The sequence below is a fragment of the Rhodamnia argentea genome, chromosome 11, assembly GCF_020921035.1.
Source record: "Rhodamnia argentea isolate NSW1041297 chromosome 11, ASM2092103v1, whole genome shotgun sequence".
Classification (NCBI taxonomy): domain Eukaryota; kingdom Viridiplantae; phylum Streptophyta; class Magnoliopsida; order Myrtales; family Myrtaceae; genus Rhodamnia; species Rhodamnia argentea.
Genome location: NC_063160.1, coordinates 2,552,666 through 2,568,216, shown reverse-complemented (window position 1 = coordinate 2,568,216; position 15,551 = coordinate 2,552,666). Strand labels below are relative to the sequence as shown.

Sequence of the window (15,551 nt, the reverse complement as noted above, 5' to 3'; positions counted from 1 at the left end):
CGAGCTCCAAAAGCGTCGAGACTTTATGCTCCGTCCTTAAGGATTTTAATTACCTTTTGGAATACTCAGGATTTGTCTCCTCATCTCCGTACCGCGTAAACATGCCCCGTACATAATGAAAGAAAGACTCGAGCTCTGAGGGCGTCGAGTAACTAAGGCTTGTGCTCCGCCCCCTTAGTATTAAACAAAAATGCTCGTATAAACCTCGTGTCAAATTCGCAAAAATTGCAGTGTTTGTTGCACTGAAAACGAATAATTTGAAAGAAATTGTCCAAAAATAATCGCATGAATCGACGAAAAATAATTTTTATTGTCCGTAAAAATGTTTAGACGACGAAAATATTTTCCGTTGGTTAATTATTTCAAGTGATACAAGTGACCACTTAAAAAAAAAAGAACATTTTTCAAACCATTGATTTCTTGCGAGACAAACATAGCATTGCATTAATTGAACATTAAACACGATAACATCATTTAAGACGTGGTGTCTAATAAAAAAAGGGAGGGTGCATAGATGAATATTTGAAAACAGATGATAGAAAATGTTACCCTTTCGCCTCGAGCTGGGTGGCGGCCGTCGCCGACCTCAAATCTGCGCGGCAGAGAGAAAGAGACGTTGTGGATGTGTCGGACTCAGCAGGACTTTCTTGGACGGGGGAGAGAGAGTGTGACTGGATGTTGGATATTTTTTTTTAAGTGCGGAGATAATTTGGAAAATAAAATGGCAATTGCATGAATTACGCGTTAACGAAAGATTCGATTTGAAATTTACGATAGAAAAATTGAGAAGTTGAAGATAGATTTTTGTAGGGAAAATGACACAAAATGGCATATGAATTGTATTCCAATGTAGAATGCCTTCCTCAAACTTTAAATTTGTTCAATGCAATCTCTGAACTTTTTTGTACATGTTCAATTTAATCCATAAACAATATTAAAATGTCCGATATTATCATTTCACTAATTCGATGTCAAGGATAATATTGAATATCTTTATATAATTTAGGGAGTTTAGTGATTAAATTGAATAAATTAAAAATTTAAGTATTACATTGCATATTGAGGTAAAATATATGGACAATTAGTGTTATTGTTCCATTTTTGTAATTTCAACTTGAGAGGACATGCCCACGTTGGAGAGAAATTCGCAAACGATCCATCTTGGCCCGACCGGCGGACCCGCGGTTCTTAACGTGCTTCCCCGGTCCGGTCCGGTCCGGTCCGGTCCGCCACACTCCCGCTTCTCCTCTTCTTCCTTCCAGTGCTTCCACCAGTCTCCAGACTCTCCACTCCCAGTTCTACTCTCATGGCGATCTCCACCTCTCTCTCCTCCTCTCTCGCTCCCAAACTACGCGGCTGCCCCGCATCTCCCTCCAAATGCACAGCCCCACCGACCTTCACCTGCAACCCGAGGCCGCCGGCCTGGAGCCGGGCTCTCCGGGCCCTCTCCGCCAAGGGCGCCGTCGCCGGAGTGGCCGTCGGCGAGGACTTGCCGGCCGACTACGGCGAGTGGTTCCCCGAGGTCGACCCGAGCGAGCGGAGACGCGCCGGCGTCCTCCTCCACCCGACGTCGTTCCCGGGGCCGTACGGGATTGGAGACCTCGGCGAGGAGGCGTTCCGCTTTCTGGACTGGCTTCACGCCTCCGGTTGCTCCGTTTGGCAGGTTGGTGTGAAGCAAGCTTCCCGCTTTTTTTTTTCCCGCAGGATGAAGTTTCTTTCTGTTTCTTTGTCCGCTCTGAAGAAATATTGCATGTTGTTTGTCAATTTCATTTTAGTAAATCAAGTAAATTGAGGAATTCACGTCATAATTCCACGTTTTCGACTTTGGCAATCCTCTGACCAAAAGAAGCAAACTTTGGCAATCCTAGGTTGGTGTGATCATTAGAATTAACTTGCTTTGTGACTGCATTTGGTTTTCTCTGCTAGAATTGACCGGGGGCATATGCTAGATGTAAGTTTCCATGTGCTCTTACAGTCTTTACTATGTTTTTACTCTCTTCTATGTCTTTCAGGAGTGATCACGTCGAATTTTTCAATCAGAGCTGTTGTTTGAAATATTCTATTACTGTTAAATCCCAATAGTTCGTTTCCTTTTCCCTTTTCCCTTTTCAGGTTCTCCCTCTCGTCCCCCCTGCAAGGAAACCTTATGATGGGGGGTCTCCTTATTCTGGCCAGGTGACATAACTTCCTTTCGCTATTGCTTTGTCAGTCGTGTGATTTCTTTCTTTTCATTGTTTGAATAACTTATATGAGAAGTTACGCAAAAATAGGGCATTCCTTCAACCTTACAGACTTTCATTGTCTTGACTGGCTCTCCAGTTTCTTCAGCATTGCCTGGGGTGATTTTGGACAGCACTAATCTGTGATAAATAACTAAAAGTTATTGCTTTTTGCCTATTAGTAATTACTTTGGCTCAATGTTTTTTCTTTTTTCCTTTTTCAATTGTTGCCGATATTTGAAGTTGAGATGTTGGAGGCATCATCTAAGTTATATCTGTCAGTATCGTAATGTTTTTTATAGAGAAAATTCAGGGTAGAGATTTTTATAATGGGCTGCAGGAGTAAAGTTGTACCATATTCATATGAAGATTTTGAAACGCTTAAGAAGATATGAACAATTGATGAAATTCAGGCAGTCTTTTTTTTTTTCCTTCTTGTGATCATTGCAGATTGCTAGTGAGAGGCCATAAAGAGACCCTTTTATATGGACTCCTACTAGTTTATCCTTTTTTCTCTGTGGTGGAATGATGTGGATAAATAATGCTGTTAACGTGGGTATTTGCATTGCTTTTGATTGGCCTTTCTGAGATAGAGTTTATGCCACTAGCAGTCAGCAATGGACATGTCATATTGTGTGAATGATGATCGGCCTCAGATCTTTCAGTTTGCATGATTAGCTTTTGTCATAGTGGAATTTGAAAACTTACACCGACAAGACTACATCCTTATAAAAACTGGATTGATCCCCACCAGGCATGCAGTCCTCTGGATACCATCTAAGGACAGTTCCATTGTGGTTGACAGGATGCTAATTGTGGGAACACACTCCTGATATCTCTAGAGGAGCTTGTAAAAGATGGTTTGCTAGTGAAGGATGAGCTTCCAGATGCAATGTAAGAAACTATATGTTGGTGTAAGGAGCAAACATATTGAGAACCTTGTGGTTGTAGGTGTCTTGCTTACGAATTGTTACCTATTTGCAGCAACACTGACAGCGTGAACTATTCAATTGTTGCTGAGTTGAAGGATCCTTTGATAGCAAAGGTAATTAGGTAAAACATTTAGAGCCATCTCTTATACACCTGTTAACTTGCATCACTTTTAACAATATCTGGGTATAGTGTAACTTTATATCTTTGCTCATGTTTCGCCCAATTTCTCTTATATGCATGCACAATCATGATATGTGTCAGTCAATAGGACTTTTCGCCCATCATTATGTAGTTTAAATGCTACTTTTGTCGCCCTTATTCCTAAGAGAGGCAGTGCGCTTAACTTCATGGATGTCCACCCTATTAGTTTAGTGAGCAGTTTAATAAAATTCTTTCTTAGGGGCTCACAACGAGATTAAAATGCGTCATCAGTAATGTGGTGGGTCCTCAAATCCTCATTTTGAAGGAGACAAATTCTAGATGCAGCCTTTGGTTGCGAATGAACTAGTCGATTGCTAGCATAAGGCAAAGAAGAAAGGTGTTTTTTGCAAGCTTCAAAAGGCGAAGGCTTATGGCCATGTTTTGCGGGATTGCCTTTTGTTTGTTTTGACAAAGATGCGCTTGGGGAGACCGTGTTTTCAACCCTATGCTTTTCTGTTCTAGTTAACGATTGTTCAACCGGTTCTTTTAAGTCTTCTTGGGGTCATAGAGGCGGTGACCATTTATCCCCCTAGATGTTTATCCTGGCAATGGAGGTACTTAGCAAAATGCAGCGGAAAGTGTCTAAGTTGAGTTGGTTTTCTGGCTTTAAAGTGGACAGTCATAGGATGGAAATGAACATCTTGCAGAAGATACTATCATTGTCTGTGAATGTGATGTTCAGCAGTTACTTTATTAGAGGAGTGTACTCTTGGGTTTTGTTGTGGTTTCTGGGCTTAACATCAATCTGAGTTAAAGCCAATATATTTGACAAGGTGAAGGAATGAACCATACTTTGTCATCTTTGGTTGTGGATTGTCGGCTAGGTTCCTAATTTGGTCTCCCTTTGAGCACTAGTTTTGAGAACAACGTATGTTGGAGCCTGTTTTGAGAAATTTGAGAAGAGATTGTCCGGTGGGAAAAGATCTTCCCTGTCCAAAGTGGGGGTATACTCTTATTGAAAGCACTCTATCCGAACTGCCTATTTATTTCACAGGGGAAATGACACAAATGGTCCCTGAATTTTGGTCCAATGTGCAATGTGATCTCCGAACTTTTAATTCGATCAATATGGTCCATGAACTTTAGCCTAATGTGCAATGTAATCCCCAAACTTTTAAACTGTTCAATGTGATCCTCGAACTTTTGAAATATGTTCAACATAGTCCTTGAACCATAAGAAAATGTTCAAAGTCGTCCCCGAACTTGAATTAATGGAAGGACTAAGTTGAACATATTCCAAATATTCAGGGAACATATTTGTAATTAAAAATTCAAGGACTACATTGCACATTGGGCTAAAGTTCATGCACTATACTAGTCAAATTAAAAGTTTAAGAACCACATTGCGCAGTAGATCAAAGTTTAAGGACCATTTGTATCATCATCCCTTTTTTCACATCTCCTTTTCTCATCCCTCTTGGTAGCTAAATGGTTGGAAGCCATTCAAATATTTTTTTGTGGGTTGAGACCAAGGAGGTTTGCAAGTTGCATTTGCTGAATGGGAAAGCAATCAAGCAACCTTTTTGCTGCAGTGTAGTAGCCATTAAGTCCCTCTTGTTATCCGACTAGGCTCTTCTCAGCAAATGCCTTCAGCAGTTTCCTGTCGAAAATGAAAATCTTTGGCATAATGTAGTGGCTGCAAATTTTGCTCTTGAAAAGGCAGTTTGGATCACTAAGTTTGGGGGAGCTTCTCACAGCACCGGTGTATGAAGGATGCTTAGAGAGGATTGGAGTGAGTTCCTTCTTCTTACATCCCTTATAGTAGGTAAAGGAAATCGGGTACAGTTTTGGTCTGACGTTTCGTGTCGGGACACAGCGTTGAAAGATTAGTTCCCAAACATCGCCAGGACCAAGGAGGCGTTGGTATTGGATTGTTACATTCAAATGATAGTATGACCATTTGGAATATCGAGTTTCGAAGCAAGCCTGAGATTGGGAGTTCAAAGCTTTTGCTTGTCTTTTTTATGTTTTGTATAGTATGAAGATTTATACTGCCTATGAGGATGCTTTGGTGTGGATCAATGGAAGAGAGGGAATGTTTTCTGAGTCTTACTACGAGTTGCTAGATATCAAGGTTGTTAGGTGGTAGAGTGGATTTTCCTTGGAAAGCAATTTGGAAAGTGAGGGTTCTGAGAAGAGCTTTTTTTTATTTTATTTCCTGGGAAGCAACTTAGTGAAGAGTCCGTACTTTAAACAACCTACAACAAGAGACGAAGTATTGATACATAGGTGTTTCCTCTAGGAAAGGATGCAGAGACCCTGCCGGTGCGGCATCTCCTCCTTCATTGTTCTTGGATGAGAGTGGTTTGGAAAACTTTCTGTGCTTGCACTGGGTTATTTGGGGTTGTTGGAGTTTCAATTGAGCAAGAAGTATGGACTTGGCTGGCCATTCACTTACGGTGCAACAAGACAAGAAGGAAATTCCTCTGTTTTTTTGTGATTTGGTAGGAGCGTAACAAAATAGCTTATGATCGAGAGGGACCTCCATTTCTCCATTCTCCTTATAATGAAAATTGGCATGAAAGTTTACACTTTTGGTAAAGTGGAAACTTGCACATGGATGAAAATTTCTTAGTTAATATAGTTGATCATTTGTCCTGTAAAAGCTCCCTTTCTGTTTTGAGAGCTTTTTTGTGTATGGCTTTAATTTTTTTAGTTCGTTTTATATATGGGTTTTCACCCCCTTGGTGTCAATTGTTGATTCTTTTACCTGTAAAGGGAACTCTTTATCCTCAATTACTATATGATTCTTGAACTTTGGTTTCTTAAATACTAAATACTCCGGCAGGCAATATATATAATGTATTGACTTTGCGCTGGATTTTCAAGTTAAATTAATTGTCGTTTTATCCTTAGGCTGCAGAAAGGCTCCTACGGAGTGAAGGAGACCTCAAGAGTCAGTTTGAAGACTTCTGTAAAGACCCTGATATATCACGTGAGATTGATTTTAATGCTTATGTCAGAGCTGAATACTGTGTCATTGACTTTGGCATGCTCTTCTCTGTGTACATTTTTTATAATTTTGTTTACTCCTTTCCCAGTCAGGAGATTGTCGAGTGACTGTATACTTTAATGCATTTTCTCACCATTTTCGTGAATTCCTATATTGCGCCATGCAAAACAATACGAAAGTTTGATGTATTATTGACCACCGTAAATACAGGTTGTTTGACATTTTGTTTGCTGGGATGCTCTTCCTTTTAAGATGAAAGATACGTCAAGTCATACTCTACTCTTAATCCATTGTTACAGGATAAAGGATTTCCTGATAAAGGACATCGGAAATTAGGTAAATGATGAAAAAGGCGTCAAAATCTGTCCTGATGTTCAACTTGTGCTTGACCTATAAAACTTAGTCAGATATCCTACCTTTTCATGCTAAGCTTGAAATGTTGGGCCAAAATCGGAAATAGGGACCAACTTTGGGCTTTGCACTTCAGAGAGAACATAGCAAAAAATTAATTAATGCTGTTCTTCAGAGAGATGGAATTAGTACTTGGAAGAATTGCATGGTTTAACAGCCATGCTTACTAGGGGGTTGGGTTTAAGAGAGTGGGTGGAGGCCGGGGGCCTGACTGCATTGGGGAGAGAAGTCCTGTTAACCCAGTCAAATTATGAAAAGATGAGAACTTTCCAAACCCAAACAGCAACCAGGCTTCAACTGGTTTATGTTTTAACTAGAATCTAACTCATGCAGACACATGGGACTGGTTGGTGTTTACATATCGATACTTATCTTTTGTCTAAAAATTTGTTTCATGTGAAGTATTCACTATGTCATAAATTTTATGGCAACTTAGTTAATAGTAGATTGGGAAAATGACACAAATAGTCCTTGAATTTTGGCCCAATGTGTGATGTTGTCTTTGAACTTTTTTAATTTGTTCAATGTGGTCCCCGAACTTTAACCCAATGTGAAATGTCATTTCTAGATTTTTAATTTGTTTAACATGGTCCTTAAACTTTTGGTAGATGTTCAATCTAGTCCCTGAAATATATAAAAATATTCACAGTAGTCCTTCCAATGATTCAAGTTTAGGGCCGACGGTGAAAATTTTCATATAGTCTAGGGACTATCTTGAATAGCCACATTGAACAAATTAAAAGTCCAAGGATGACATTGCATATTGGGCTAAAGTTCAGAGATCACATTGACCATTTGAGTAATTTCCCAATGAGTAGACCTAAAAAAGTTGGCCACATAAAGAAACGCATATAAGTCAAACTTGTAAGGAAAAATCCACATTATAGTTAATTTGATGCTCTTAATGAGAAATTATTAATAAACTTTTTCTAAGCGCATATGGAAGTGGAAAGTGTTTTGTATAAGTAGCACAACCACATTGCTTTAATTCTGCTTTGTGGGAAGCAATGGAGAAAATCTTCTTCTTTTTTAATCGCGGGGAAAAAAATCAAGACAGAAACATTTAGTTAGACCATGTTTCAACTGCATAGTCTAAATTGAAGTTTTATGAAATTTTAACTTCAGGTAAGTCTCCAGCAAAACGAAAAATAGTTGCTCTTATTCACGAAAAGGAAAAATTGGAAGATTTTCAGGAGATATTCAAAGATTGCAATTATTGTATATTACACTTGTGTAAATGTATTTATTTCATGGATGTTCAAATTTGTAATACCCATTAATCTTACAATCAAAAATTGAGAACTGCAATAAGCAAGGCAACATTTGTAATTTACTACTAATTATGTTGTGCTTAAGTGGAATATTTGAGCATTGAGGACTGAGTGGATAAGTGACAAATTTTGCACTATGCATTCATATGGGTCATCATATGAGGAAAGAAACATTAATGAGCTTATTATTCCCCAGATTTTGGTATGTTCTTTTATTTTTACTCTCAATAGAGGTAACAATTGTATGTTTACATACTAAAAAATTTATCTACTTGCTCATTGGCATTCGTAATTAATCATGGTCAAGCATAAAGGTAAAATGATTGAATACAAAGCTTGATGATTACCAAAAGATTGAAAATATTAAATCTAAATATTAGCACCCATGGTCCACACTAATTTACCACCTCCAAAATTCTAAGTAAAAAGAGAAGAAATTTTGTGAAATTCCTTGAAGTGGCCACGTTACCCCCTTACTATTTCCCACCCAATCTTTTTAATATATATAGAATGTCCAGCATTCTCTATGGAATTTTCTGTCACTCAAAGGTCCTAAATTCTTTTCCAGTCACAATTTATCATGATGCTTAATGAAAGGTAACTTAAAAATTCAGTCCACCATTAGATTGCTTCTCATTCTGTGCTGGGACTGAACTGTTAGATGTGCAATCATTATGAATAGGTAGCTGATTGAAAGACTCTCCACTCCTCGTATACGGGCCCCAATTAACGATAGATTTAATTGGTAAAAGTTTCACCTGACTTGTCAAAGAAACTGATAAAAACTTGCTATTTAAGACAGAAAGGTATCTTTCGAGGAAAATGATCTTTCAAAATTGTGCATGGGCAAAGAAAATAACTTCAGTTTGTTTAGCAGATTACAGATTTGTGTACCAGACCACCTGCATAATTTGAGATTCAACCGATAGCATTTGCATAAGTTCCTTGAAATATTGATATACAACTTTAGGTGCTTCCATTTTCTTCCTTCATCGCTGATTTTTATCTGTTGTCCTCATGTTGCTCTATTTGCTCTTTTTTAATTTTCCCATTTCACTTATGTTATTTCTCTCTTCCAATTGATAGCGATTTTCTTGATCTCTATTTTACTATTTTCACTTAGATCTAGCTTATACATACAAACTTTAGAGAGCTCAGTAAATCCCTTCTGTCCTGCAGGTTGGCTTGAAGAGGCAGCTTATTTTGCCGCTATTGATGACACTTTGGACACATTCAGCTGGTATGAGTGGCCTGAACCATTAAAAAATCGCCACCTTGCTGCACTGGAAGAAACTTACCAGAGCAAAAAAGATTTTGTAAGTCTATTGAACTCAGAAATTGCATTTGCTTTGTGTTGTAGAGCATCTCTTCCATGATATTAGGGGCCACTGATATTACTTTTTCTTCTTTCACTGGCCCAGATAGATGTATTTGTTGCACAACAGTTTCTGTTCCAAAGGCAGTGGCAGAAAATTCGTGAGTATGCTCACACGAAGGACATCAGAATCATGGGAGACATGCCAATTTATGTTGATTATCATAGTGCAGATGTTTGGGCAAATAAAAAACAATTTTTACTGGTGGGACATTATTTTCGGCTCTGACTAGTACTTCTACAGGGACCATTGGCAATTAATAGCTATTGATATTTTATATCGCAGAATAGGAAAGGTTTCCCATTGTTGGTTAGTGGTGTTCCGCCTGATGCTTTCAGTGAGACTGGTCAACTGTGGAACAGGTGTGTGTGAAGGAATATAAAGTCGAGCACAATTAGCAGATGATTGCTTGTTATTTTTGCCTCTTGTTGAAATTAGATTGACTTGGTGTTGCAGCATATCAATTGATTCCTCTATAGGACATTAAGTGCATAAGAGAAGGTGTATAACCTGTTGTAGATAGATGCTGCTGCGTATTTTATTTTCATGTCCTTTACGCTTCTTTGATGGAAGTAATGTGAAATAATTACCTTCAGATTTTTGACCAATTGTCAATCTCCTCTATGTTAATTCGAAGCTAACAATTTCGTTATGGTAAGTTATCAACCGAAGGATGAATGAGAAATATTCAAAAATTGGTTATCAGAGACGAATTGTGGCAAATGAAGTGACAAGGTGATAAGGAAAAACGTCCAACGCTAGGCAAGTGGCGCATCAAGAATTGGGGGTTGGGGGTCGAGACAGAAAATTTCATTAAAATATTAGTACATAAAATTGTCATATAAATAACAATGTACCTAGGGGTGGAGGTGGGGTAATGGGGGCGACCACTACCCCCGCTAGGTCTGCCAGTGCCTGGATTCTTACTCTTGAAATGAATGTAATTGGCTGAAAAAAGTAATCAAAGTCAGAGGATTCTAGAAGTATTGACTTGTCTTATCAGCCCATCTCATTTTGCTTAATGTTTCCTTTCAGTTATCGCTGAAAACAAACAGAACAGCAGCAAAAAAAGAACCTTCAACCAGTCGACCAGCGGAAAATGAACAGCCACCTGCATAAGGAGGCAATTAGTGCTCTTATATTCTCTAGGATACGAGAGGTTGCTTCTTTCTTGCTAATTAGGGATGTCTAGTTATCTGACCATCACAGAGGAGGCTATCTGAATATCTGCTTGAAGCGATTATATCTCCACGACATATTTCTCAATTGGTGTCTCATCGATGATCAACTCCTTTAGTGAATGATGAGACGGCAATTTCTTTAGGGTCGTCACATAATTAAATCAGTGCAAGATGACATTGTACTGTCTCAAACCATCTGGACTGCTAAGAACTTATGTATGCCGTTGCTTCTAAATAAGCTATCTTGTTTCTTTTTCAAACTTTACATGTCCACTCGTGATATTAACTATTTGTTTCTGGAAGTTTCTGTTAGCTGCAATTGTGCTATTGATATTGGCTAAGAAGTAGAAACTTGCATTTGATTTTGAACAGGATAGTTTTATAAAGGCGAGGACATATATTTTGGACTCTTATGAAGTCACTACTAGTTTTGCAGGACAGTAGTTTAGCTGAACTGCATGGAATTTAGATACATGCTTAGAAATTCAAGTTGCAAGGCTAGCTGTGTGATATTTTTCTATAATCGTGCATCTTTGTTGCCAACATGCTTTGCCTCACCTATATGCACTACATGTTGTCATTTGTATGCTATGTACTCGTACACTAACTGGCTGTGTGCCTGAGTTTAAGCCCTCTGTATGACTGGAAAGCGATGGAAAATGAAGGATTCTCATGGTGGATACGGAGGTTGCGAAGAGCTCAGAGTCTATACGATGAATTCAGGATAGACCATTTTAGAGGATTTGCTGGGTTTTGGGCTGTTCCTGCAGGTGAGTAATCATAGATTAATGAAATATAACATCTATTGTTTTGTTTCATCTAATCTTGTACTCTTACCTAACAGAGGCAAAAGTTGCGATGGTTGGCCGATGGAAGGTTAGTTTTAAAAGTGAATTTTCTTATGTTCTCTTTTTGATACATGTCCACTTTACTTCTTCACTTGATGGCAGTAGGTGGGACCTGGAAAACCTTTGTTTGATGCCATCTCCAAAGCTCTTGGAAAGATTAACATAATAGCGGAAGATTTGGTACGTCTTCTTTCACTGTTAGAGTACTCATGAAATTATTTATCATACTAGCCTGTAATTACCTTTTATATGTCTAGTCAGAATATGGTTAACTCCTATATGAGACTTACAAACCATTGACAGCCATTCCAGGATGAACCCTTCTTAGGTGTGGAGTTTGATATCGATGCTTGGTGGTCAGCTGATGGGTTGTGATGTCATTCAGTTTCTTTGTTTTCTCATTGATGTCTTGTTCCGGGTTTTTAGACTCAGCCCTCTGTGGGATTTACATGTTTATATCTCAATGTGTCGACTTTTTCAGTCCTAGAGCTTGATTATCTCATTATCTTATGCATTTGATCTGCACTTAACGTAATTACATCTCCGATCTGCATTTGCTCATAAGAGTTGGCGTGTTGTTGACCCTGCTATCATAGCTTTGTTGTCGTCATTAACTTAAGATGGTTAGCATGGAAATGCTGAATAATTCCAGATGGTAGTACATCGGCAGGGCTTAGCACCACTTAAGATCAGTTGGTGATGTTTGAGATAGCTTAGTGCACCGTTGAGGATTTGAGGTTTGACTCTTTGGGGAAATTTTGATTGGCTGCATAGTGGTAGCATTTCCGGAGTAACAAGAGCTGCACCACCAGATTGAATTAGGCACACATAAGATGGAATCATCACGCATAATCATCATTCAATGGGACTAATGGTTTCTAGTGAGTTTAAAAATTGTCCTTTGGGCTCTATGGGCCATTCGTGCATAGCCAATTCATGCTCATAGGTAGTTTGAAGAAAGTTTCTAACCAGAAAAGGAAAAAATAAAGAAACAAGAGAGGAGTCGGCATGAATTTAATTCACTTAATAGCAGAGGTAAGCTGGAGCAGCCGTCGCAACTGCTACTAATTTTCCCACGCATATAGTCTTCTGTTAGTCAATCACTGTCGTGTAAATTGGTTCTCATATGCTTTAAGGGATATAATCCATGTAACTGTTAATAAAGTCATCTATTGTCCAAGAAATTTGTGCAAATCTCAGTTAAATTGCTTCAACTTCCTGAAAAGATTATGCTATTGCAGGGCGTTATCACGGAGGATGTAGTTAAGCTAAGAAAGTCCATTGGCGCTCCTGGAATGGCTGTGCTGCAGTTTGGTAAGGAACCCTAATCCTATCGACTTTGCGGTTCTTTGCCTGCAAATGATGATCTCTATCATAAGTGGACACCTAAGGTCCTTCCATTCTCTTGTACAGCTTTTGGAGGTGATGCTGACAATCCTCACTTGCCTCATAACCATGAGAGCAACCAAGTTGTGTATACTGGGACTCATGATAATGACACGGTAGACATGCTTTATGAAATACACGTTTCTTTATGGGCTATAGTGGGTCAGATCAATATTATTAGGATATCCAATCGAAAAGTTTAAGCTTGTAGCTGGAGCCTGGGGAGAGACTACTTGTATGTAAGACCCATTATAATCCCACAGACAATGAACGTTGGATATTTAAATACCTACTCTCGTGCAAATTGGACTAGGAACAACAATTAGAATGATAAATGGGGAGCCACATAGGCACAATAAACTGAGCGAAACCTGACCAACCTAATGGCTTAACCTCGTTGGGGAGGGAGTTGAAACTCCATTGCCTAACAATATGGGATTCTTTAACAACTTGGGGATTGGGGGTTTTCGTTTTGGTAGGGGGGTTGTGTGTTTTGAGGTTGGGGGCTGTGGTGTATGGACGATTTCTCCAATTTTGTGTCTGATAATCTGTCACACTATATCCTGTCAAGTTTAAGAATGATCCTATCATTTGAGACCAGAGATTAGGCTGGATGATGGTTACCCCCACCCCACAGCCACACACCCACACACACACGTGTATGGCCCAAGTTAAGGAAAGAAAAAGTACAGAATGTTTGACCTTTACTGATTTGAGAGAGAGTGTGAGAGAGAGCACATATTTTCATTCCAACTTTGTTTTGATTGGCTAAAGATGCTATATGTGAAATGTGGCTTTTGTCTGGTTCATTGTATGTTACTGGGAACGAAACAACGATTGCTCTCTAATTGTGTTAGATATCTCGGTATATGTAAATGAGTTTCAGTACCAGTTGATTTTTTGTTTTTCCATGCCCTAATTCCTCTTTGCAATACTATTACATTGTAAATGGCAACTAATCTCGGCTTCTGGATATAGATACAGAGTTGGTGGGAGAATTTGAACCATGATGAGAAGTCCAATGTAAGTCATTGCCTTTTGAAGGAGTGCCCTTGTTAACTTTTAGTATTCCTGTCGCAAGAAGCTTCTAGGATCAATACAGTTTGTTTTGGTTTCTTCCCTTCTCATTGGCTACACTTTTCAGGTTGTTAAATATCTTGCAACTGATGGAGTGAATGACATGCGATGGATATTGGTTCAGGCTGTTCTTTCTTCTGTTGCAAGAACTGCAATCATACCAATGCAAGATATTCTTTGTCTAGGAAGTTCTGCAAGGATGAATACGCCTGCAACTGTGGTAATTCATAATTGTATAGTGTTATTTATCAAGAAGATGATACTCACTTGGCTGGCCAAGATATCTTTTGATAGCAAAACTAGTTTCTTTCTTGCAGCCCCAGTGAGTCATTTTCTGATATTTGCTTTTTGGGGAAATAACAAAACCTAACCAACTTTTTCATTACTCGTTGCACTTTGTGCCTCTTGTTTCAAAACTTGTACTTATAGCCCTATTGGTTTTAAGACTCTATACTGTGAACCCTAAGGATTGAAGATAACCTACACTTCACGCCCTCTAGTTTCTGTTATTTTTTTCAGCCTTTTCCTGATGTTAGATTTTAGATTATAAACTGAGTGGGATGCTGAGATTTGTCTAGATGTCTCATGTGGTTCATTAGAATGGGAACTTGATCATCAGCGTCTGCTTGACACGATTAGCCAATCTGGACTAATATTTTCATGTACAGAGGAGGGTAAGGAGCTTTGACAGTTATACTAATGAAAAATTGAGTTGGTTCGATTTGGCAACTAGCTGGCCGAAACTATTGAAATATTTTTGGATTGTAATTTATTTTCTTGATGGCTCGGGCGAAGTTCTCTGGAGTGGGGGGCCATTTGATGACTGACCCTATACTTTTAGATGAGCCTGGCCCAAGCTCAAGGCCCTAGGGAGCAGAGCAATGCTTACATAGGATAAAGGATTAACAACCCACATTTTCTGCATGCTTTGAGTTTTCCACTTCGATATGTGTATATGACCAATTGAAAGTAGGGGAATGGACCTTCTTGCTTGTCAGTGTTGGGATTTCCTCGAGTCTAACTGCTGATGAAATGACTAATCCACTTGGGAATAATCAAGTGCTTAATTCTTCTCCTGTGTTTTCCTTTTCACCACATGCAGCTTGGAAATTGGTCTTGGAGACTACCAAGTTCTATGAGCTTTGAGAGCTTGGATAAAGAAGCCATGAAGCTAAAGGGCATGCTTTCACTGTATGGGCGGCTGTAGGGGAAAGTTCAGAGTTTTGGCCCCCGCAATCTTACGCAAGAACACTCAATAATTGGCCTACATAAAAATATTTGGTACACTGGAGGTATAGAGAATCTCTGCGTCTAATTTGAATCCACTGCGAATGATAAAGAGCCATGGAAAGATTGCAACGGGGGACTCTTGTTCTTTGATATGATTAAGGACGTATGTTTCATTCTGTTTTGTAAACATTGTTATTTTAAGCTGTATAATTTTGGGGTCATAGCATAAGTAAGTTATGCATAAGTTTGTTTGTATACGTAAGAGTCCTCATGAGTTACGAGCTACCAGCACGAAAGGTTTGATAGGTTGGTTTGATCCCTTTCAGTCTTGCGAGTATCAGAAAACGCATTCATCTCAAGCACAATGGCATTGACTGCATTTGCTCTTTCTCAGTTTTGTTTTGCTTCTTTAGGCAAATGTTTTGCTTGTGAAAAATAAAAAGCTCAACCTATTGAAACCAACTT

At 38.9% G+C, this 15,551-nt stretch overlaps 1 protein-coding gene across 2 annotated transcripts; it reads left to right on the top strand.

Moving 5' to 3' along the window:
• Positions 1–1,239: 1,239 nt before the first annotated feature.
• Positions 1,240–15,390, top strand: LOC115744040 (4-alpha-glucanotransferase, chloroplastic/amyloplastic). 2 transcript variants are annotated; one of them, XM_030679122.2, is made up of 16 exons: positions 1,243–1,663; positions 2,113–2,175; positions 3,025–3,113; positions 3,204–3,264; positions 6,210–6,288; positions 9,168–9,304; positions 9,410–9,568; positions 9,650–9,726; positions 11,176–11,315; positions 11,390–11,421; positions 11,499–11,573; positions 12,635–12,707; positions 12,807–12,895; positions 13,758–13,802; positions 13,924–14,076; positions 14,959–15,390. In XM_030679122.2, exons 1-16 carry the CDS (start codon positions 1,307–1,309, stop codon positions 15,061–15,063), a joined length of 1,734 nt encoding a protein of 577 aa, XP_030534982.1. In that variant the 5' UTR covers positions 1,243–1,306; the 3' UTR covers positions 15,064–15,390. The 2 variants fall into 2 exon arrangements, with proteins under 2 accessions (XP_048128364.1, XP_030534982.1); XM_048272407.1 differs by lacking the exons at positions 12,635–12,707; positions 12,807–12,895 and having other exon boundaries at positions 1,240–1,663.
• Positions 15,391–15,551: the final 161 nt, after the last annotated feature.